At 35.6% G+C, this 25,522-nt stretch overlaps 1 protein-coding gene across 1 annotated transcript; it reads left to right on the top strand.

Annotated features, from left to right (window-relative positions):
- Positions 1 to 14,085: 14,085 nt before the first annotated feature.
- Positions 14,086 to 25,120, top strand: cercam (cerebral endothelial cell adhesion molecule). The gene is made up of 12 exons (XM_079410128.1): positions 14,086 to 14,685; positions 16,017 to 16,127; positions 16,271 to 16,388; positions 16,685 to 16,819; positions 18,021 to 18,225; positions 18,430 to 18,549; positions 19,333 to 19,409; positions 19,486 to 19,592; positions 19,694 to 19,826; positions 21,077 to 21,204; positions 21,401 to 21,604; positions 23,440 to 25,120. The coding sequence occupies exons 1-12, from the start codon at positions 14,483 to 14,485 to the stop codon at positions 23,672 to 23,674; spliced, it is 1,776 nt and encodes a 591-aa protein (XP_079266254.1). The 5' UTR covers positions 14,086 to 14,482; the 3' UTR covers positions 23,675 to 25,120.
- The last annotated feature ends 402 nt before the right edge of the window (positions 25,121 to 25,522 follow it).

Below are 25,522 nucleotides of genomic sequence, written 5' to 3'. Positions count from 1 at the left end.
AGGTAGCCTAATCCGCCTAATTTTCAAAACGTTATTTTAAAGGATTAGTCTATAGATCTAACTAATTTTGGGGCTTTTTTTTTTTTTGCATAAACGGATAAAATATGTTATTAAATATTGTTATAAAATGTGTTTTGTCCTAATTAAATTAATTCAACGACATTAGCTAAAAATAGGCATGTTTTTTCCGTTTGTTTAAAGTCTAAGCGTACAATTATTCTGAATATTTTATATAATTTAGCCAACATTATAAAGATGGAAAATGTAACCGTTTATACTTCGCTTTATTAATTGTACACCAAAACTTATAAAGAGATTTTAATTTCACTGTCGTCTTTTTTTTCTCATGACAGAATGAATACTACTCGATTTAGCATTCTGTGTTATTACAAGTCATTTTTTATACAATACAGCTATTAATTCTCAAACTAAGCTTGACAGTTTTGAGGGTTTATGTAAATGTGTTTTTATTAATAATTTATAACAATAGTAAACATTTATAACAACGTCAAGGTAACAAATTGAATGCTTTAGCTGGCCTTAAATCAGCTACCTGTTTACAAATAGGCCAACAGTTTGAAGACGAGATTAAATACACACTTTACAAAATAGTGCATGGTAGGCCGTCTTTAAAAAAAATATGAGAACACACAACAAAGTGTTTATCGTTCAGGTGTTGAATATCGTAGCAATAAAATTATCTCGGGCATCTGAAAATATAAACAATGTAATTTTGCAGTGCGAATTAAGGAATAGTTCAAATATTGTTAATCTTTCCATATAGACTTATCTTATTTTTTATTTATTTATTTTTTTCAGACACATTCAAAATATGGTTTTCTCGTTCATTCAGTCTATAATTTTACATTGTTTTCTCGTTTTATACCAAATAAACCAATTATGTGTTGACGCTCAAGTTCAGGCCTGAAATAGGCTTCAAATAAAGTAAACATAGCCTGCTGGATTTTGAGTATAGCCTACCTCTCTTTGAATCCACCGGTCCGACAGGATACGGCTGTATTATATCATTTACTTTTAGTATTCAGCTATATTTCGGAAAGCACCGGTTCGACGCAAGATCATAGCATTTACAAGCTTATCAACACAACAGTGACAGAAAAAAATATTATCAACATTTCTTTTTAGACATCTTGCAAACACATATTCTGTTGAATTTCGTTTAGATAGCCTACAGTCAAACTGCAATCTATAATATGTTGAAGCCCTGGATGGAATAAATGGCCGCTACTTTGTGTAATTGCATTTTTTTTTTTTTTGTTAATCTAAAGAGTCAAGCAGTGGTCAGTTTAAGATAGGCCTCCTTTGCACGAATCCTTTGGTTCGCCTTATTCATTAAGTTTAAAATAGCCTGCTTGTAGCCAAACGTTATGTTTATCTGGCTTGTGTTCCAGCAATCCACAATGCGATTAGATTGCTGCTTTATTATCAAACACTTGCCTGTAATGCAAAGATTTTGTGGGCCCCACTGTGCATTTACCTTTTATTACAATGCACAGATAAACGAAGGAGGACATTGAAATGATTTATTATTTTAATTATTCCCTTTAATTCCTGAATCACACGTGGTGCAGGTGCAAAGGTTTCATTCGAACTCGAGTCAATGCTTCCAAACATCAAACACAATTGGGGCGTTTTGGTGTTGTGTTTTTCGTTGTCAAAAACGTCATTGAAACTACTTTGTAATGTAATTAGCAGTTTATTGATTAAGCAAGTGAAACGAATAGTAACCAATACAATCAATCGACTGTCTGAAATGGAATATCAAATCAAGGCAAAACAACTATTTAGCGACAGCTGCCCCGCTGTTAAACTGCTTGATGATTGAAGAAAATTCAGAATCACCTTAAATTAATTTTTAGTGTTTGTCCTAAAGTGTTTGTCAATCACACACACTTTTTGCCTGACCCTGCATAAACAGGCCTGCAGTGTGCGTTTAAACACACATACAGTAAAATGCAAAATTAAATAAAGGCAGTAACCATAAAGAATCTCTGCAGTGATACGAGTAGTTTAATAAATGAGACAGAAAATGTCGTTTCATTGAAAAGTCCTTCACCATGCAGCTTTGGGCAAAAGATGGCAGTCTCGGTGAATGAGAAACTCAAGCATGCTCAAAGCATTTTCCCACCATGCTTTTATAATCAGCGTGACTTTTTATTCATCTGCCATACACAATGAGAAAAGGATAAATACTATTATGAACAAAACATATGAAAAGTCTTGCAGTCAACGAATTTCGTTTGGGAAATATAACTTTAGTAAGCAACCGATGCAATTGTTCATACACTGTTCTTTTCAGTGAAAATAAACCATATTAAATTTCCCAGACGAATATAGCAAAAGTGTTAAGATAATTATTTTATTTCAGTGCGTTTATCTAGGGAACGTTATTGAAAAGTAAATGTGAATAACTGGTCAAATGTAATGTGCGAAAATGAATATTTAGTGCAGCTACAGCAGAAAGCAGGGCCTATAGTCCTCCAGAACGAAGATGTTGAATCTCCAGCAACAGATGTCCAGGCACAATTCTTGGATTTAAATTATATTTTACAAGAATTGCGTTTGGACAATCAATCTCTGGGACCCTTTGAAAAGCTTATTTTTCAACTCCATGGAAATATATTCTATGCGTAAACCTAAATACAAACTGAAATGTCACATTGCGTCCCTGTGGCTGTTGGGCCTATTAGTAGATTTCCACACAAAATTTTATTATTTTTTATAAGCCTGTTTAAACACTTACGTTCCGCATTTCTCATTCTTTTAATGCATGCGTTTTACCCTTAAAATGCAAAAGTATATGATGATATACAACATAATGAAATAAACACACGACCCGATGTTAGTTTATAGCCCTGGCACGTACATTTTACCTCAGGATCAACGAATAAGATTTCTTACTTTTAAACAAAAAGTTGCAACCGGTCTTTCAAAAAATAAAAAATAAAAAGTCACGTATTCCTAAACGGGGTTTAACTTATAAAACGCAAACTTCATTTTAATCGAATCCACAGTAAAAATGTTAAACATATTTTCCTTTTAGAAGAGGGTTAAAAGTTTGACGCGCGTTCAGACTGAATAAACCACACAAGAAAATGCCAAACCTCAGCTCACCACATAAAAAGAAACACTATTGGAAAAAAAGAAAGAGAAATCAAATAAAGGAGCAGTTTCGTAAAGTCCTGCTTGTTACAGAAGCAGCTCTTCGCCATGTCTGCACCTGTAACGCGGCGCACATCCTTGTAGTTCCACCTCTCGACGTCAGGCAAGGAATATCATCTTCTGATACCGGTAAACTACCAAAAACCATTTCCAGTCGACCCATTTCGATACTTTAGTCGCCCGTAGTGTGATGTGACACAGCAAAGCCTCTTCTCTCAACGCAACTGTGATGAAAATGCGCGGAAGCCTCTGTCCAGTGTATCCTCACTAACGCGAGCGGAGAAAATGGTCAAACGCAAGAAGGAGGGATGCGTTGGGTCGCTCGAAGATCCCTCACGCCCTCAGTAATGCCTTGATGGGACGGTTCTTATGGAATGGCACGGACTATCACGCTCCTATGAAGGCTTTTCTCAGGCTCCCGCAACAATACCGGTGTTGCCACGACGAACGGCGAGAGGGAGTGGGGATGATCTTCGCTTGGTACTGAATTTGAATAACACCATGGGGTGATAAATGTCCATTGTGCTGTAGAAGTAATGAATCTCCACTGTCTTCTATTGCACACAAGCCAGCAGCTGCGAGCGAGGGACCAGCAGCCTCTTAAAGACACAACAGCCCCATTTTCTCCTCAAAAGTGATCACAATCCGTTCACTGTTTATTCTGTCAACACACACTGCATGACGTTTGTTTTCTGGACACCTTTGGGTGAGGAAAGCTGGTACAACGCTGTAACCAGGCACTTACGTAAAATACATGACCATTTGATCATTTTAAAACAAACGAAATGTCCTCTGTCAGAAAAAAAACAAAAACGAGAATATAGGCTGATATTAATAATAGCAACAACAATTTATTGTTATTATTATGTCTTATTATTATTAGGTAATAAACAATACTATACAAGTTTAAACTTTTTTTTCTGCAAGACTTTGTTAAACTAAAAGAGAACTAATAGGCTAATCTATCCCACTGAAAAATATATGATTTTACTAATGTTATCGTCTGTTTTAATAGCTAATTTAGCAAAAACACAATTTTACTTGTGAAGACTTATAAATATCTCTAGCCTACTAAATATATAGGCTAGCCTATATATAAATACATAAAATATTTTGGCTGCCTGCAGTGACATCACTGCATATTTTGGGTGAAAATAAAAAAATAAACTGTATTTTTCAATCCAAGTTTTGTATATTTGTGAATAAAGCATCCGTCAGTTAGTCTAAATGCATAACTATTTCTCTAAAGTTTTTTTTTTAATGTTAGTTTACATTGTGTATATGTTTGACTTTAAATCCAAAACCTATCAGATATAAACATATTTTAGTAGCCTAGGCTTCACCTCAGAAAGCGCGAAAATACTCGATGTTTTTCTAGGATTGATTCGATTAGCAGGTGTTTCTGGTGAGATACTCGAAAGAAAAACAGTTAAAGATTATTTATTACTTCTACAGCCCGACTTACAAGAATAAGGCTTAAAATCTAAGCAAAGTACTGAGGTAACATCGAGCGCTCATCCCGAAAGATCCCCTCGCTGTCCTTTTTCTCCTAATAAATCATGGCCTAGCTCCCGCCTCCTGGGCACTGCTCCTCCCTCTTAAAGTGAAACTATTTTATCCTTTCATCTGTCTGTGTGAAGTAAGCGAGTTAACCTCCTCTTCAGTTCCCGCGTGCAATCCATTGCTCATTTGGCGCTAAAAGCGTCTTTCCCGCCGCCGCCTTTTCACAGCTTCAGCCTCAATCCACTTCAGAGGGTTAACCGCTATCCAGAGTAATAATACTCATTTAATACAGTATTACCGGAACCCCTTTGACGTTTACACTTAATTGATGGCTTTTGCATAGTTTAATGGAAGATGTTTGTGCTTTGCATTGCGTTTTAAAGAGAAAGTCTGTGCTAGCTGACACACTATGAGCAAATGTAGGGTAGGGTTATTTTTGAAAGGCAGTTTATATATAGACACAAAATAAAAGCTGTTTAACTTATACAACATTATTGTCCAGTTCACTGCATAACTTTGTGTGATGACATTCAATATGTGAAAACAGCATTTAAAAAAGGGTTTCACTCAGAAATAGCTTGAATGTACAACTAATTACAAAGAAACAGCAAGCTAACACTGAATTAAACATGGAATTTTGAAGACTGAAATAGTATTTTGTTCTAAATCATACTTGAAAAAATATATTTTTTACAGCGAATATATGAAACAGCAGACATGTAATTGTAAAATTCTATATACAATAAATAAATAAATATAGCCTAATAATAAAATAGCGAAAAATGATGTACACTCTTTAAAATAATGTTTCTTTATTTGTATCTTTGGTTCCATGAAGAACCTTTAATATCCAAAGCATCTTTACATTGCACAAAAGTTTCTTAATAGTGGAGAAAGAGCCAAAACTGAATTAAACATGGAATTTTGAAGTAGAAAGACTTAAATAGTCATTTATTTATTTATTTGCTAATCATAGGCTACTCCAAATTTTTTACAGTGAATATATGAAACAGTAGAAATGTAATTGTATAAATTCTAGTTAATAAACTGCAACAATAAATGAATAAATAATAGTGGTAGTAGTAATGATAATAATAATACTAATTAATAGGATGTACACTCCTAAAATAAAGGTTCTTTATTGGTATATGGTTTCATGAATCGTTCCATTACACACAAGTTTCTTTATAGTAGAGAAACAGCAAGCTAACACTGAATTAAACATGACATTTTGGCTGAAATAGTTTTTTTTCTGTGCTAATCATACTCCAATTTTTTTCCTATGAATATATAAAACAGCAGAAATGTAGTTGTATAAATTCTAGTAAATAAACTGCAATAAATAAATTTGTTAATATCAAGAAGAAAATCAATCTAATTACATTATTAATATTAAGGATGTACACTCTTAAATGTTCTTTATTGGTATATTTGATTCCATGAAGAACCTTTAACATTCAAAGAATATTTCTATTGCACAAAATCTTATTTATAGTGGGAAAAAGTTCTTCAGAATATTCATATGTTCTTCACACAAATGGTTCTGTTCACTGAAAGGTTCTTTATGGAACCCAAAATGGTTCTTCTATGGCATTATTCTATGGCATACGTATGATGACGTTTACATTTTAGACAGAAATATGAAGACATTTTGAAACCAACTGTTTTACACCAGTAAGTTTCTGGATTTGATCGCATTGTTATACTCAACAAATCTGAAACTCAGATGCAACAAACCTCTAGCAGGGAGAAAAATACACAAAACTCAAGTTGCCCAGTGGGCCAGCTGGGCAGGATATTGTCAAGTCGTGCACATCAGGACAGTGGGAAACATTGATTTGTTTTGGCACTGTGCTTTCCCTATTCACAGATAAATGTTTAACCCAGAAGCTGAAAGGAGCAGTGGGGGAGAGGAGTCCAGATCCACGGGGTAGGCAATGAAACTGGCCCTCTGAGGAAAAGAGGAGGAGGGGAACAATGGGCCAGGGAGATTTCTAAAATAAGCCTCCCCAGATGAAGGCATCTCAAGCGTGCTATATACGCTAAACAAGATAGTCTGGATCAATATACACCTCCGACCATCTGCGAGAAGATGCTTATAGAGGATTATGAGCTAAAGAAACTTTAATAGTTTTGCTTATGTATTACGACTGGCTATATATTACCATAAAGGACCATTTGTTCGCTTTCATTCATTATTGACATTTTTCACTTGTACATTTTGAACTGTAAATCATACCTAATGTGACTGTGTCTGATGGTGAAATGTTGCTGGAAATGATGACGATTGCTGCAGATTTCAGATTTGGTATTTGTGTGTGTTTTATCTGGGTGACTGAAATTGAAGTTGTCACATTTAAGTTATGTGTGTCTAAAAAGTCTCAGTGTTGTTTCCAATAAAACAATATTCTTTGAGCCATTATTATCACAGTTTATATTTCATTGCTCGCCATTGGCTTTATTCCATCACAACTGCGTTATAGATTTTCTTCACATAAGTGCAATCTATAAATAGTATAGAGTATCTGCCTGGACGGGATATATTATAGAACAAAACGATGCATACAACAGCCTCGGGATATCTTCTACATTGACCATCTTTATGACATCTGTGATTTCAGAAGAAACATCAATTCCTCACTGGAGTCGCAGTAGGTTTTGTTAGTGAAAAGCTTCATTTTTATTATAGCAGATTTGAGAGACTAAGTGATGTTTTCACTGGTTAGATGAATAATATTCATTTAGTTTGCTGTTCTCCTATTCTTCAGAAGAGTCATTATCATTGCTCTTTAAAAAAAAAAAAAAAACACCCGCCTTCAGTACTAAACTTTAGTCCTGCATCATTTTAAATCAAATCGTGCAGCTTCTTGAGAAGATGTTGATATTACTTTTAAAAGTTATTAGACATATGCAATACTATAGACTATAATACTATAGATATTAAAACTGTATACAGTGCACATTACTTTTCATAATTTGGGGTAGGTAAGAGATTTTAAAAATATGTTTTTGTAATAATATTGTGAAATATTATTGCAGTTTAAAATAACTGTCTTTTATTTGAATATATTGTATTATGTAATTTATTCCTGTGATCAAAGCTGAATTTTCAGCATCATTACTCCAGTCTTCAGTGTCACATGATCCATCAGAAATCATTCTGATTTGCCGCTCAAGAAACATTTCTGATGATTATTCATTTTAAAAACAGTTGTGCTACTTAATATTTGTCTGAAAACAGGGATATATTTTTATTTTCATAACAGTAAGTTCAAAAGCATTTATTTTAAATATAATTTTTTTTGTACCAATGTGCGTCTAAACATATAAATATATTACATTTTATAGTCATTTATATGCATTATTTTTGAAACATTATGAAATATCACAAACTTTAAGATGTGGTTGTAAGATTCAAATTTAAAACACAATATTAGACAATATTATTTTACTTGTAAATTTTGAAGATATTGCACAATCCCTATGTGGGATATTGCATACATGCCGAAATATTAGAGTGTTAAATATTTGATGACATCATTAAAGATAATAACATGAAGTGTGTTGCAGCAAAGAAAGTGTGGCACTGGATTTCTGGCACTCCTCTCGTTTCCAGCATTCCGGACGCCTCTTGTTAACTTCCGGCACCCCTTGCTTAGTTGGCAAACTGTGGAGGGGGTCTGTATACAGTCTCTCACTCTCTCTCACACTTTCTCTTGTTCCCCCCTTCACTAAGAGGAAAAAAAGCACACAAATTCTTTCACTGTGGTTGGCTGGTTGCCAGGCAACATGGACAGTAAGTGAAGCAGCGGTGACTTAGGTTAAAGAGACTACTGGGAAATTCATTCCTTGTTGTAGGTTTCACAGAGCCACGGTGCTTTAAGTACACACATCCACTCTCAACAAAGCCACGACCACAAAACACCACAACAAGAGATACTGGCTTTTCAAAATGATTTCAATTCTGTCTTAATCAGTTCACAAGAGTTAACAGTTCATTCACAGAAATCAAAAATCGCAGTGCAAATAAAACTTCAAAGGAACCGTCAGTGAAGTGCTTTTATTTTGAAATGAACGCCGCTGGACAGTTAATTTAAGTGAGCTGGCTGCAACTACTGAAAGGACTTAATTAGGCCATAATACCATTTGCCAGCTGTTAAATCATAGAGAAAGTAATAAAGCAATAGAGACTATGGCTCTATTTGGAGTCCTCAGGTGCACTTGCTCTCACCGTTAGGCAAATTGCACTACAGTCTGTGCTTATGTTGTTCACAGAAGCCAAGAAAACCTGTCTGTAGTTACTGTTACAAGTCAAGACGTTTTGAAGAATGTTCAAGCTGCTCTGTTCCTGAAAGTGACTCTAAAGAGCTGTCGCACTTCATAAGTGACAACACCATAAATCATCAATAAAACAGACATTTAAAATCTAATTTAATAAAAATGATTGATTTTTGAGCAACATGAGAGAATTATAATTTTTGAGTGATTATCCCTTTATGTGTTATTCATTAAACATTTGTCTCTTTGTTTTAGATCTTAAAGTCACAATGAAATGGAAGTACAGCGACAGATTTTCTTCCACATTGTGACGTACATCTGAGTGTAACAGATTAGCAAAAAAAGGTCCAATTGACCCTTCGCAAACCCCCCCCCCAGCTTAGTTACTGTTGCTATGTCTGACAAGCCATGCTGCTCTCACGCCACACATCATGTTCTCAAGCAGTGAAAAAATACAGTGCGGAGCAAAGAGGAAACTGACAACATGCCGACAGACAAGACAGTGCAGGTTACTTTAGGCATAAAACAAAGTCTCAGCTGTCATATTTTGTCATTTTTAAGAAATTAAAAAAATAAATACAGCTTTGTGGCTCTTTAATGTGTCGTGACATATTGCTGTGGTGCCTCAGTTCAAGCGGCATGTGAACTGATCACCTCTTCCTCTTTACTAGTTATAGCACAAAATAAACATGAATGGACATCAAAAGGTATCTTGTTTAACTGCAGAAAGATGTCAATGCACACAATTTTTCAAGTTCAATCCACCGATGTTAATCTACTCTCCTGTCTGGTTTGTGGATTCAGCGTTATAATTGGTCAGATCGCCTGTCAATCAAACTCCCAGCGGATGGTCAAATATGATTATCTGATTAAACATTATGAGGTCAAAACATAAAAAAAAACAAAAAAAAACAAATGCACACAAAGCATATACATGCATATACGAATGAATGACGAATGAGTTCAGAAGACTTTGAATATAGCACATGGGTTGTATGGAACACATTTATAGAAAATTTATTGTGCTTTTGGCAAATTTTTGTTATTGAAACTGGGTAAAAATCAGTTGCATGTGGGGTTAGAAATGACATGAGGATGAGTAAAGAATTGTAATTTTTGGGTGAACTACAATTGATGTGTCACTATACCAGTAGAATTATGCCTTAACATCATTTAAAAAATATGGATAATATAGAACAACTAAATAAATGGGTCAATGCCTCTTATAAAATATGGCGCCTGGAGGCAGAAAAGCTGTGTCCATCAAGTGTAAAATGGGAACCTTGTTTGGTGGGTCTCTATTCAGCACTATTACTTCAATATGAAAAAGCAATGGTTTGCATAAGTGTGTTAAGCAAAGTGTGTGCTTAAAAAAGTGTCACTGAATCCCACTTTACTGATGGAACAAAATCACTGCAACTGCTATAGATTTACAGAGGCAATTTTGTCTAAGTGCTTTGGTCATCCTGCAGTATTGGCCAAATGGGAACATATGAGCTGCCCAATGGTCTGATTACCAGTCAATTTATCTATACTATCAACACATCCCCAGTAGCTCTCCTTCCTTAAGATGTATCTTTTTGCATTATCAGCCACAAAGACAGTAAATAATTGAAATGCATTTCACTTTCACTGTAGTGCTGGTGTATTATTAGTCAGACTAACTTTTTTGAGCTTCAGAAAGTGGTGAGTATGTATGAAATGGTATACTACCATGAACTGGACATTTTTTAAAAACGTTTCACTCTGAAATTGCTAGCCAAATTCATAAACAATAGTAAGTATTGGTAACACATTAAATTAAATGCGACATTTTGAAAAACAGAAATAGTATTTTCTTGTAAAACATGCTCCAACAGTCTTTATTAGAATTATTTATTTATTTTTTTAATTACACAAACTTTTTTTTTTTGCGTAAATAGCATGTATATTTACTATGTAGCCTACATGAAATACACCGATGTCTTACAATGTAAGAAAAAAAATCCATAGGAAAACAGGTTATTGACAGTCCTCTGTCATGTGTTCCCGCCTCTTGTGTCCATATTTGGTTTGTTTCCTGTCCTTGTTTAATGTGATTATTAGTTTATTCTGTTCAGCTGTGTTTTAGTCATTATCCTGTGTATTTATGTTCCTGCCTGTTCAGTTTCTTGTCGTCTGGTCTACTCGTTACTCCCCCGGTGTTCCTGTCTGTGTCAGCCTTGCCTTGTCTTGCCCTGCCTTGTTTGGATTTGATTAAAGACTGTTATTTGAGTTTACCTCCTCGTCTGCGTGTTCCTGTATCCTCCTCGTGTGTGCACCGTGACAGTTATGTCCTGGCAGAAAATTACCACTACATTTTCTGTTAAAATGACAGAAATTTCCTTCAACCGTAAAACATTGTGCAATGCGAAATTCAATATATTTTCTTACAAAATTTTGTACTGAATTCCCTAAAATGTGCAGTATACAAAAAGAGAAGAACACTGTATCTCATGATGCAATGTGCTCAACTAGATTTTGATCAGCTAGATCAAACTAGAACTTTTGGGCTGCGTATGAAATCGCATGCTCTCTGAGTAGCTACTTCTTTTGAATAGGTAATTACTTTGCAAAAGCTAAAAATTATATTGCATTCTATATATTAATGTATGTATGAATGTGTATGAATACAATATGAATGCATGTCATGTGACCTACCAGTCGCTTCACTGCCATTCACAACTCTCTCCCGTGGCTTCATGATGGGACAATAAAATGGCCACCAGATGCACACTTCAGAATCTAGCCAGAATAAGTAACGGGTCCTTCAGGTACTTTTCACTCCTACTGTTTTTTTGAATACTGTGAATTTGGACACTTCTTTAATGTAGAAGGAAAATATGCAATTTTGAATGCAGTTTGAATTAAGTTTTATACTATTGTGCTAATTAAGTTTATTATCTGAACGTGCTCCTCCCAAACTTTGTTAATAAAACATCATTTAACAAAATTTGTACCCATCTGAAGTGCAACACCAGGTGAGCTACCAAGCAAGTTTACTGTGTCAGAAATGCCATGCATATGGATCTGGTTGTATGACGTAAATATCAAAATGTATTCATTTACAAATCATGCACTAGGGTAAAAGTGTTTTGTAGTAATAACATATTAACATACTATGTAATAACACAGTACAAAAAGGAACCTTTATTCATCTACCCCTCTGATCATAATTTGTGTGAACAGCAATAAAAGTTGTTGGCGTTTTAATGTTAAGAGTAAATTGTGTGTATAAGTATGTTTTTGAGTTTTTCAAATGGGCCTATGTTGCATTAAACATGTTATTGATGCAGTATGCTTGTATTCCATTCAAAACACAGCCGATGTCTTTTTACAAACTGAACCTCCCAAAATGCTTCAGTGAAGATTCAAACTAATTTCACAAACTGACATTCATTCAATGTTGGCCTGTCACTTCAAGACTGCTGAGTAAGTCTGCACGATTGAGCTGAGCGTGGGACCTTGAGTGACAGTTATCGAGCCGATGAGCCGTGAGACATCTGTATGGGAACATGTTATTGATTATCACAACGCTGGACGAAGTTTGAGGCTTTCCCATAGTGTCCCAGCTGCCCTTTTGGGGATTTTGACTGACCCGGTAAAGAAAGAGTCTGCGGAGGTGCTAGGACCAACGGACCCCCCAACCCCTTTCACTTTGTATGCCACATGCTTCGTATATCCATAGGCTCATGGCAGACCCCCCACTAGGCATGGGATGAAGTGGCTTAATCAAAGTTGTCCAGGGGGGAAAATGGCCCCACCTTTTCTGAATAAATGTTTGGGCCCGAACTAGTTGTCTTGTGTGCCCTCAACCCCCCGCCACACCCTGCTGCCCTGCTCCTCAGACCTTTGACCCAGCAGTGAAAAGTTAGTTGGGATGTTGGTGAACTCTCTCAGGGTTGGCTGTGCTGAAGGCGCTGGGAAAGTGCCCTCTGAGGGCCAGGGGTTGGAGGGGTAGGCGTGGGTACCACGAAACGACACTCCCTTTGACCCAAGTCTCCGGACCATGTCTGAACACAGCGCTAATTTAATTGTTACAGGCAATGCTACTGGCCAATGATAGCAGGGGCACTTGAAAGCCTCTGAAATCAGTTTAGCTGAATGTCAGCCGTATTCCATTTACTCTCTCAGCGCCTTTATCTCTTTGTTCTTTGTAGGCTGTTTTCTTTTCTGATTACGCCCTCCAAGGTTTTTCTCTTCAGCAGCATCTCCTCACTGAGCTTCTCACTTTCACTGGCTCTCTCTGTGAGGAGCGTCTCAGCATTCATAAAGACAAGAACTCACTAGTGTGGATGGCCACTGATCAATTTTACATAAAAGATGGAATCAATATGGAGTTTAAGTGCTTTGGTTGAGTTAAACCACAGCAGCATCTTTTATTTTACAAACCTGTGAAACATTTGTTAAAGCTTTATGTCATGGCATCTGTAGGTTGTCCAAAAGTTTTTCTTTCTATCTATCTATCTATCTATCTATCTATCTATCTATCTATCTATCTATCTATCTATCTATCTATCTATCTATCTATCTATCTATCTATCTATCTATCTATCTATCTATCTATCTATCTATCTATCTTCACATAATAAGTAAAAATATCTCTTCTAATGTCAAACCAATGGAGACAGGTCATATTAAAATGCCAGCTGGTTCATTTGTGAAACAAGCTCAACAAGTCCCTCTTGTGGTTGTTCACTGTAGGCAAAAGTTTAATGAAAGAAGCAGCTAGAACTGTTTTGTAAAATATGAACGTTTTTCATCTAATCAGTTATTCTAATAAGTTAAAACATATGTTTTGTTTGTTAATGTACGATAGCATGTTCATGTTGACACACTGATGATGTGGTTGTAGTTTACCACTTTATCAAACGGATATTTCTTAATTTTGTTCTTCCATAGAAAATGTAAATAATACAAAAAAAACTTTAAGGAATTAGAAATGCACTCTGGTAATTCGGTCTAAACATAACAAAATTCCATCGTAAAGGCTCAACAATCTATGTTATTGTCAGTGATTTAGGTCGACGGAAAAATCGCTAAAATGGCAGTGGTTCAGGACTCTTTCTTGCCACAAAAACGAGAAAGAAGAAAGTCAGTGTTGCTCTGTGTGACGAAAAACCCCAAACGAACGTCGGCATACTACTGGCCTGGAACATTTTGGCTAGTGAAACAATGTAGCGAAACATTAAAGCAACATTTATCATTCTAAAATGTAACAGTTGGGCTTCAGAAAAGAACGTCGATGTGTTCCGGTGAAACATTCTAAATCATAGCCAAGGTAAACGTTACAGCGAACATAAAATGTAACAGTTCGAAGAACAAATCCTCACACGGAAGTTGTAACCCAAACCCAGCTAACAGAACACGTTGGCTCCTCCGGGGAGAACGGAGATTTTGAGGGGGAGTGTGAAGTTTAGGGAAGAGCCCTCTTTCCTACAGCTGCTGACGCGGATGGGACTGTTTGTGCAACGACGCAGCGGACCACCGAAATCCAGCCATGTTATCTTGGATTATAAGTGTTTGTACCATTCTTGCGGTTGCACAGTGTTACTTTACAGAGGAAAATTACACCGAAGAGTCAAAGATGCAGCCGCCCACGGTAGTTATAGCTATAATCGCTCGGAACGCCGCTCATTCTTTACCCTACTACCTCGGAGCTCTCGAGAGATTAAACTATCCCAAAGAGCGCATCTCTATCTGGTAGGTGACTTCCTTCTCTGCCGTTTAAGCTTGTTGATGATCTTTCTTATTATTTGTAATGTCATAAGGTCAATCTTATTCGCATTCAATCACCTCCTCCCCTTTACTTTTTCAGACTTTCCCCTCAAAAGCAGACCCCTTCCCCCAACTAATAAAGTTCGGGATGTATGTTTTTTTTTAATTTTATTTATGCACTTAAATGCATTTATTTTTATTTCTACAGCGTACTATTTAGAAAATAAACTGGCTAAAAAGAATGCAGTGCATGATTAAGTAGTGTTAAATAATGTTTTTTTTTTCTGATTAAAATGGACATGATGAGTCTAATGATACATTGCAAACAGAAAAAAATAGTTATGTTCATTCTTGTAGTTAATTTGTATTACTCAGTATTTAGGTCACTGACAAATAAGAGCATACAAGTAAAAAAAAAAAAAAAAGGATTTTTTTTTAAGTTTAAATTTGACTTAAAATGTGGTGTAACTATCAAGAAATTGCCATATTTTCTAGTGCTGTCAAACGATTAATCGCGATTAATCGAATCCAAAGTAAAAGTTTTTGTTTACATAATGTGTGTGTGTGTGTGTGTGTGTGTTGTGTTTATTTATCATGTATATATAAACACACTCACATACAGCATACATTTTGAAAATATTTACATGTATTTACGTGTATATATTTATATTCATATAATTCATATATAAATATATTTAAAATATATACATTACATATTTTTATTAAACATATACATGCATGTGTGTGTATTTATATATACATAATAAATAAACACAGTACACACACATACATTATGTAAACAAAAACTTTTATTTTTAATCTCAATTTAATCATTTGACAGCACTAATATTTTCCTTATACCTTAAATAAATCAGCTCTCACATCATAATCATTATTTTTCCAAAAAGGTTTTTAGATATTTTTTAGACATACAATGCATTTTTTTTACAAACATCATGAATTATAAATTAATAAATATCATTACATTTTTGGGGAGTTGCACCACTTGACATTTTATGACCTGGAATAACTTAAAAAGGTCACTGTAATGAGGATCTTCACAGCTCCACTCTATGAGATCAGTTCCAGTTGTTTTTTCCTGTATGTTAATGAATGGTGGTTGCACCACATGACTTATAAATGCATGTAAATGCTCACATACTTACATATATACTTATATGCACTGTATCATAAAGCATGGCCAAAGACGTGCAATCTATTGAGTGGCTTCGTATGTGTTCAGGTGGATGCAGTTTAGTGACACTAATATCACTACTGTATCTAATTCCTGTCTCTCTGTTTATTGTTTCCTTTAGGGCAGCGACAGACCACAACACTGACAACACGACAGCAATCCTGCGAGAATGGCTCACTGTCATGCAAACACAATATCACTATATTGAGTGGAGACCTTCAGATAAACCCACGTGAGATGATCATCACACAACATGAACAAATATGCAGATATTTGTCCTGTTAAATCTGTACTTTAAAAAAAATAATGTTTTTCAAGTTTTTGAAATTTAGGTGCTACCACTGAAGTTTGAATTGGTTTATTTCATCTGCACAGGTCCTATGTAGGTGAGCTGGGGCCCAAGCACTGGACTAACGGCCGCTATGACTATGTTATGAAGCTCAAACAGGCAGCGCTGAACTTTGCCAAGAAACGCTGGGCTGACTATATTCTGGTATGACCCAGTTAGAGCATATACACTCCAATTTTGGATCACACATGCTAATATATATATATATATATATATATATATACCAGGAGTATTAAAAAAAATTAAACCAGGTCAAAATTCTTCAAAGTTAATGGAGGTTCAGATCTTTCTGGGTTCATAAATGTGAATTGTGCTGGAATGCACTGGAATTATTTTTGCTCATGTCATATCAGTGTGCTTTATATTTGTTAATATCATGACTATTCAATTATAATTGTGTTGTCAGGTGTCATTCTTTGTGTTTAATTCCTCATCTGCAGTATTCAGACACAGACAACATTTTGACTAACCCCGACACACTGCATTTACTGATGGCGGAGAACAAGTCAGTCATTGCCCCCATGCTGGACTCTCAGTCAGCGTACTCCAACTACTGGTGTGGCATCACTCCACAGGTACAGTGCAATGAATTTCCAGTTTGGAAGTGTGTATGAGTGTGTGTACATGTGTATGTTCTAACAACACAATGAGTGATAGTTAACGTTTCATCTTGCAATACGCCACATTAATAAAGTGGCCATATCTGCTTTCACTGTTGCTGTATAATATTAACAGCACTAGAGAAACTACTTTAATTTAAATCACCAGTAGTCTATAAATGGAGAAGATACACTTTAGTCAAGCTAATGACTGTAGTTTAATGAGTTGTGACGATAGTAACTAACTTCATTGTGTGTGTGTGTGTGTGTGATGCTACTGTTCAAAAGTTTGAGGTCACATTCTGTTTGTTTTTTTAAAGAAATGTATACTTTTATTTATTAAAGATGCATTCATTTATCAGAAATGTCAGCCATTAATAGTCAAGCCATTTCTAGTCTAAGAAAAGATTTGTATTTCAAATAAATGTTGTTCTTTTGAACCCTCTGTTCATCAAAGGACAAGAAAAAATATATAATTTAAAACATTGATAATAATAATTTTTTGAGCATCAGATCATCATATTAGAGTGATTTCTGAAGGATAATGTGACACTGAAGACTGGAGTAATGATGCTTAAAATTCAGATTTGCATCACAGAAATACATGACATTTTTAAATATATTCAAACAGATATCAGTTATTTTAAATTGTAATAATATTTCACAATATTACTGTATTTTTCGTCAGATTAATGCAGTATTTGGGGAGCATCAGACACTTCTTATACAACTCCAAACATTTCAATAGTAGTTTATATATACAGCATAAAAGTAAAGATGTATTATTTATTTGCAGTAATTTAAATAATTTACATAAATATTTACCTACATTACAGCATTCAGCAAATATGTAACTAAATATTTTGCTACAAAAAGACATGAAATGTTGCATTGGAACTTCTGCATGGAAAATTGAATCTGTGATTCATTTTTAAATGGGTTAATTTATAGGGATTGTCCAAGCAAACTGATTCATTCACATTTCACAAAGCACACTAAAGCTCTGTGCATAAACAGTGTGACAAAACAATTTCTCAATTCAGTTTAAGTGAATATCTCCTAAGAAATACAACACCACATTTGAGGATAATAGTTAATTATAGTTCTGTTTAGTTTAGGGTCTGTTTGCTCAAACACCTTTGGCTGTGTTGTTCAGTTTTTTTTGTGTCTGTCTCAGGGTTACTATCGTCGTACTGCTGAGTACTTCCCCACAAAGCAGCGTCAAAGGCTGGGCTGCTATCCCATGCCAATGGTCCACTCCACTATTCTGTTGGACCTGCGCAAAGAAGGCACCAAGAAAGTGTCGTTTCACCCCCCTCACAAAGACTACTCCTGGCCCTTTGATGACATCATCGTTTTTGCCTTCTCCTGCCGAAAATCAGGTATGGCGCCCCCTTCTGGATGACCCCAGCGTATCTCATTTATCTTGCGCAATATGATGAGTTTAACATTTGGAGGGATTGAGGGCAAAATTCTTCCCTGTGTCCAACTGACTGTAACATTTTTTAGGATTGACAGTCAAATAGCTTTGGAAAGAGATGGACTGAGTAAAATTTCTGACATTATTTATCTGATATAATTCACAGAGGTTCAGATGTATCTGTGCAACAAGGAGCGTTATGGCTATCTGAACGTACCTGCAAAGCCTCATCAGACCGTGGAGGATGATCGAATCAATTTTGTCCACCTTTACCTGGAATCTTTGAGTGAGTAACACTGACATTTAGATTTTTTAAAATTAAATTATATTATTTGAATAAAACTTTTGCGATAACTTGAAAAATGGATGTCACTTTAATAACAGCACTTAAGCTAGCTAGCATGAACTTTGTGAAAAATACAAATGCACTTGTATTAAACTATAGTACTTCTTTAAAGTAGAGTAAAAAAGTATTTACAGATTATATAATAATAGTGAAATAAAAGGCCACTTAAAGTGATTATATATCCTTAAAAGACTTCAAACCACTAGATTTGAATGGATTTATTTTACAACACTTTGGCCCGGTTCCACAGACAGGGCTTAGACTGAGCCAGGATTAGGCCATTGTTCAATTAGGATATTTAAGTGCCTAATTTATTTATTAAGTATTTAAAAAATATGAGGGAAATTATGAGATGAACATTATAATATGAAATTGAAGTCACAAATGTGAGATATTAAGTCAGATTATGAGATAAAAGTTGCAGTTGTAATATATAAAGTCACTTTATGTGATAAGAAGTCAAAGTCAATCATGAGAAAAAGTAACAATAACCTTATCATTTAAAGATAGGAACCTGCTTCCATAGCTATGAACTTCACAAAATCTAATGATAATGTAGCATAAAATGCCCTAAAGAGCGTCTTGTGTGATTCAGTCTCAGTCTTTTGAACCCCACTGTATGTGAAGATTGAACTAATCTGGTGCTAATTAGCGATTAGCTCCTTAATCGAACAGAATCATTGTCAAGGATTTGTGTCCTAACTGAAGTAATTTCTCCTACAGTCCATGGGCCGCCAATGTACTTGTCTCGCTATGTCCACGTGCCTCCCAAACAGTCTGATCTCATGGGCTTTGATGAGGTAAAGTTGAGTGCATACTCTGTATTTTACCATTGCTTTGAGTGAAACATTTATCACGTGTGTTTGTTCACCTCAGATCTACTTGATAAACCTGCGCAGACGTCAAGACCGCAGGGACAGGATCTTATGGTCGCTGTATGAGCTAGAGATTGATGCCAAAGTTGTGGATGCGGTAGATGGAGCGTAAGTACAGACATGTACTCCTCAAAGGAATCTTTATTCATTCTATCTTTATATCATGATAAGAGCAATAATTTAGTTTTTTCACTGGTGTGTGCATGCAGAGCTCTGAACAGCAGTGATATTAAGATTCTAGGTGTCGACCTCTTACCTGGTTACTATGACCCTTTCTCCGGCCGCACGCTGACCAAGGGAGAGGTGGGCTGCTTCCTCAGCCACTACTACATCTGGAAAGAGGTCAGTGGCCCCTAAAACTATTGTGCCCCTATTATGGATTTTTTCAAAAAAAAAAATAAGTGAATGAAAACATCCTGCAAAGTTTGAAATCTGAAAGTGCACTGTGTATAAAGTTATTGTCTCTCAAAAGAAAGAGTCGACTCTGAATCACTGAAACGAGTCATTTTTAAAACGAATTCCAAGCCGTTTCATTAGCATATTGCCCGCCCACTTGTTGCACACGCAGAACTGGGAAAACGTAATTTTCGCGTTGGTCTGAATGAAAATACAAATTCATTCTTTGCCACTAGGTGCCGCTTTTGGAGCGTTAAATATAGCGGCTTCCCCGATAATGCTGTACACAAAGCAGCACTGTGCTCACAAACACTGCTTTAAATGAAATCAACCAATCGGACCAATCACCGCAGATTAGAGTCACGCAAAGGAGGGGTTTGGAAAAATGAATCGTTGAGCGAATCGTTTGGGAGTCGTTGAGCAAATACGGTAAAAATAAATGCATACTATAAGAAAACGAAAGTGTTTTTTGACCTTGCATGCATGTCAGCCTGTTGTTGGGGACTCCCAAAACCAAAATATGAACCTTTCATAATCCATAATAGGGGCACTTTAAATAAAGGCACTACAATTTTATTATTATTTCAATTATTATTTTTTATTTTAAAATGTATTATTATACACTACCATTCAAAAGGTTGGAGTTGCAAGGATTTTTTAATGTCTCTTATAGTGTCTTATGCTTATCAAGGCTGAATTTATTTGATCAAAAATACTGCCAAAAGCGGTAATATTGTGAAATATTATTACAATTTAAAATAACTTTTTTTGAATTTGAATTTTCAGCATCATTACTCCAGACATGAGTATCACATGATTCTTCAGAAATCATAATAATATGCTGATTTGCTGCTCAAGAAGCATTTATTATTATCGGTGTTGAAAACAGTTGTGCTGCTTCATATTTTTGTGGAAACCGTGATCATATTTTTTCAGGGTTCTTTGATAAATATGAAGTTCAAAAGAATAACATTTATTTAAAATATTATTTTTTGTAATATTATGAATGTTTTCGTTGTTACTTTTGATCAATTCGATGCATCTTGCTTAATAAAATTATTATTATTTTATTATATATATATTTTTAAATATTACTGACTCCAAACTTTTGAATGGTAGTCTATATTAAAATAATTCAATATGAAATATGCTATGTTTTTAGTATATCAAAATGATTTTCCATCTGTTGCTCATAGATGGTAGATATGCAGCTAGATAAGGCACTGATCTTTGAGGATGATGTACGTTTCCAAGCCAACTTTAAACGTCGCATGATGCGGCTGATGGAGGAGGTGGAGCAGGTGGAGCTGGACTGGGACATCATGTGAGTGACACCTGTCTGTCACACGGTTACCGTGGTAACTAGACGAAACCAGAATCAGAAAATTGCTTTAGATGCAGTTATAAGGAAGACTTTAAAATTCTTATTTAAAATATGCATGTGTAATCCAACCGTAAAACTCATCACAGATATAACACCCCCATCAGGTGTCTTTAACTGTTGTGGTGATCTGTTGCAGATACCTGGGCAGGAAGAAGGTGAACCTTGAAGAGGAAGTTGCAGTGGAGAATGTGAGGAACCTGGTGTACGCTGATTACTCCTACTGGACGCTGTCTTACGCCATCTCTCTTCAGGGAGCTCAGAAGCTCCTCAACGCCGAACCGATATCCAAGATGCTTCCTGTGGATGAGTTTCTACCCATCATGTATGACAAGCACCCCAAGTGAGTAAGACAGTATTCAGGCCTAAACAAATTTTAAAGGAATAGTTCACCCCAAAATTAAAATGTACCAAGATGTAGATGAGTTTGTTTCTTCATCAGATTTGGAGAAGTGTAGCATTACATCACTTGCTCACCAATGGATCCTCTTGCAGTGAATAGGTGCCGTCAGAATGAGAGTCCAAACAGCTGATAAAAACATCACAATGATCCACACCACTCCAGCAACATCACCATTCTGACGGCACCCATTCACTGCAGAGGATCCAGTGGTGAACAAGTGATGTAATGTTACATTTCTCCAAATCTGTTCCCATGAAGAAACTAACTCATCTACATCTTGGATGGCCTGAGGGTGAATACATTTTCAGCAAATTTTCATTTTTGGGAGAACTGATTCTTTAAATGTTAAAATGATTTGTAGTGTTTGAAGGGTGATGTTGCTAATTTTAGTTGAGAAAGTATGCGTTCTCACCATAAAGACGTATGCATACTGTCAATTTCTACTGGATTCTCCTGGAAGAGCACTTCATATTTTTGCAAAGTAGGACTGACTGTAATAGCTCACCACAAATGTGTGCTTTGTTTTTTTTTGTTTTTTAAACTCTCTCCATAGTTTCTTAACTATGTAATTGTACAAGTCATTTGATTTGTATAGACAGAGAGTCAAGACTCGAGCCAAGAAAGAAGCCAGATCTTGAGATGGTATTAGCTTTGATTCCTTAGTGCGAGTGGTTGTGTGTGCGCTGTGGATTGGCATGATGCCATCCATTTTCCCCTGTCCGTTTCCTCTCAATCTCTGGCTCTTAGTTATTTTGCTTGGCACGTCCCGCCTGAAGCTCCTCATCCCCTCAGAGACAGATCAGAGCAGCGTTATTCAATCTTTCCAGCGATCCGGCATGCTGCTGCTGCCCTGTTGACGGCTAACCATTTAAACACCCTGCCCTGCCTTCCCCGTTACGCATTCCAGCTAAATTAGTAGCTACTTTAGCTGCTGTTTGCCTCTTTGCTCTCCTTCCAGGTCTGACAAAGCCAAGGGCCCTCTGCCAGCTGGCCCAGTACACACGTTTACCCTCAGTACATGAAGTACCTTCTTCAGGCTTCTACTGAAAGTTATTGATATTTTATTCATTTATTGGGGTAAAGTCGAGCAGCACAAGCCTTAAAGTGATTCGCCACCTGATTCTGGATCCAAAAGAGACATTAAATAGATAAATGGTGACCTCTTTCCTCTTTTTGTAATGCAAGCATCTCTAGTGCTTTTTAAAATTGGGATAAAATGAGAATTTATAGAATTCATAGAATTGCTCATACTCAGGGGTAGGAGATTTTTAACATTAGGATAAAATATGGATATGTAAATACATGTAATATAAATATTATATTATTAGTATTATCATAGCACTCATTGCCTGGTAATTAATATATTATATTATATTATTGCTTACACTTATGGTTAAAATGTGGATTTATATTAATAAAACAGGATAAAATATTTTATAGATGCACACACATATACATGTATATTATAGTATAATTTATTTTTAATTTCTAATTTATTTGCTTCTTTTATTTTATGGTATTGCACGTATGTATATTTATATTGCTTGTACTTGGGAATAAAATATGGCAATATATTATATTATGTTATTGCTTATACTCATGGTTAGGGATTTAAAAAAAATATTATATAGTATAATTAACATTATATTTAAATTTATTTTATTTTATGTACATGGTGACGTCACATGAAAATATCTATACCCTATTTTCTAAAGCCTATAATCATAAGAGCTCAAGTTACTAAAGAGATTTATTTTGGTGTTTTCTCTCAATAGTGAGGACTACAAATCCCATTTTCCCAATCGGAATTTGATGGCGTATTCCACACACCCCCTTCTGGTGCAGCCCTGCCATTACGCTGGGGACCCGGAGTGGGTGAGCGACACAGAAACGTCTACACTGTGGGATGACGACAATGTGCCCACGGACTGGAGAGGCTCGCATAAAACTCTCAAGGGTTCTCAGCCACCGACCGGCCTGCAGAGCGCCACCTACAAGGACGAGTTGTGAAGTGCAGCCGCATGAATGGGCATTTTCTAAGAGCAGAGGGATTAGGAGGAGTGAGCAGCTCCTCAAAGAGACCTCAAAACTGTGGAAGAGACAAGGGAGACCTGGGACCAATCCTTAGGAAGAGATTTTCACTCTACAGCAACAAAAATAATTTTTTTAATCAGTATTTTTCTTGTTTTCCAGTAGAAAAAAAAAATCTAAATATCTTTAACAAGATACATTTACTTACTTTGTAAAATAAAATATATTAAGACATGTTTTCATGCCAGCACAAGTCCAACAACGAGAAAATTTGAAAAATCAATGTTAAAAATAGAAAACATTTTTATTGGAAAACAAGAACTGAAAAGGCAATAGGCTGTAATACATTTGATGACTCTTATATTTGACCATGATTCAAGAGGAAAAATGTTGTATTATATTTTTGAGGAGAAGGTTTTTGTCCGTCTTTTGGTACGGATTAAGCAAATTTTGCATTTCTGTTAGGTTATCTTTCTTTATTAACTATATAAAAAAGGACATTTGATAGCTTTTATGGAAGTAGTGCATGATAAATTTTATTACTGGAGTTTAAACAGCTGTCATAAGGACTATCATGCTCAGACAATCGAACAAACAGAGCTTAGTGTATATTAGAAATGGTGTGTGTGGAAGAAGATTTTTTCTTTTCTGGTGCATTTTTGCTGTTCATGTGGAATTTCTCTGTTCCCATCATAATCATTTGTTCTTATTTATTTATCTTCCCTGTCTTATTCCCATCTGTGTCTCTCCAAACTCAACAGCAGGACCAAATGAAATGACATGATAAGAGTATGCATGGCAGTTTTGTCAAATTTGGTTGTTTTGAAATAAAAAAGATTTTTTTTAAAAAATTACAATGTTGGATGTCAGTCACATGTATTTGATCCTCACAGACATTTTCTTCTTTTGTCTCTCAGACAGAGAATAAATACAGAGGCAGTAAAGCCATTACTAGTTAGGGCTAGAATATAATCATAAGGTGTTATATAATTCGACTAAGTTGATTTATCTACACATTCTGGGAAGTAATTTCACTTCAGTTCCAGCAGGGGCAATAAAGACTTCTTTATGTCCAGCTGCTAGCTCTGCTGCAGTTCTATTGCCATCTATTGGTTAAAGTACAAAATTTTGGTTTTCTAGAGTGCCTATATTTTAAGTGTGTCATTAACTAGGACTTTTTTCAAATTATTTGGTTGCACTTTATTTTATGGTGTCCTTGATACAATGAAATTATACATTTAAGTACTGAGTAATATTAATTAATTACATGTACTTGCTATATGGTTAGAGTTAGGATTTGGCTTAGGGTTACTTTCATGTAATTATGCATAATTTATTGTTATTATAATAGTATGTTCAACCTGAATTCCGGAAATGTTGTGACATTTTTTTAAATTTGAATAAAATGAAAACTAAAAGAATTTCAAATCGCATGAGCCAATGTTTTATTCACAATAGAACATAGATGAATGAATGAATGAATGAACATAGCAAATGTTTAAAGTGAGAAATTGTTGATGCCTGTTACAGGTCTCAAAATAGTTGGGACGAGGGCATGTTTGGTGTAGCATCTCTTCTTTTCAAAACACTTTGAAGACGTCTGGGCATCGAGGTTTTGAGTTTCCGGAGTTTTGGTGTTGGAATTTGGTCCCATTCTTGCCTGATATAGGTTTCCAGCTGCTGAAGAGTTCTTGGTCGTCTTTGACGTATTTTTTGTTTAATGATGCACCAAATGTTCTCTATAGGTGAAAGATCTGGACTGCAGGCAGGCCAATTCAGCACCCGGACTCTTCTACTACGAAGCCATGCTGTTGTAATAGCTGCAGT

The sequence above is a fragment of the Barbus barbus genome (genome assembly GCF_936440315.1).
Source record: "Barbus barbus genome assembly, chromosome: 47".
NCBI classification, from domain to species: Eukaryota; Metazoa; Chordata; class Actinopteri; order Cypriniformes; family Cyprinidae; genus Barbus; species Barbus barbus.
The sequence above is the reverse complement of the archived record's forward strand: the minus strand, read 5'-3'. Positions and strand labels throughout refer to the sequence as shown.

What these genes read in the sequence shown, in the direction of transcription:
- cercam (XM_079410128.1), top strand. Translation starts at nt 14,483, where the DNA reads ATGTTATCTTGGATTATAAGTGTTTGTACCATTCTTGCGGTTGCACAG. An exon ending in AAAGAGCGCATCTCTATCTG is followed by an intron (nt 14,686 to 16,016) that starts GTAGGTGACTTC and finishes TGTTTCCTTTAG; the next exon opens with GGCAGCGACAGACCACAACA. An exon ending in ATGTATGACAAGCACCCCAA is followed by an intron (nt 21,605 to 23,439) that starts GTGAGTAAGACA and finishes TTCTCTCAATAG; the next exon opens with TGAGGACTACAAATCCCATT.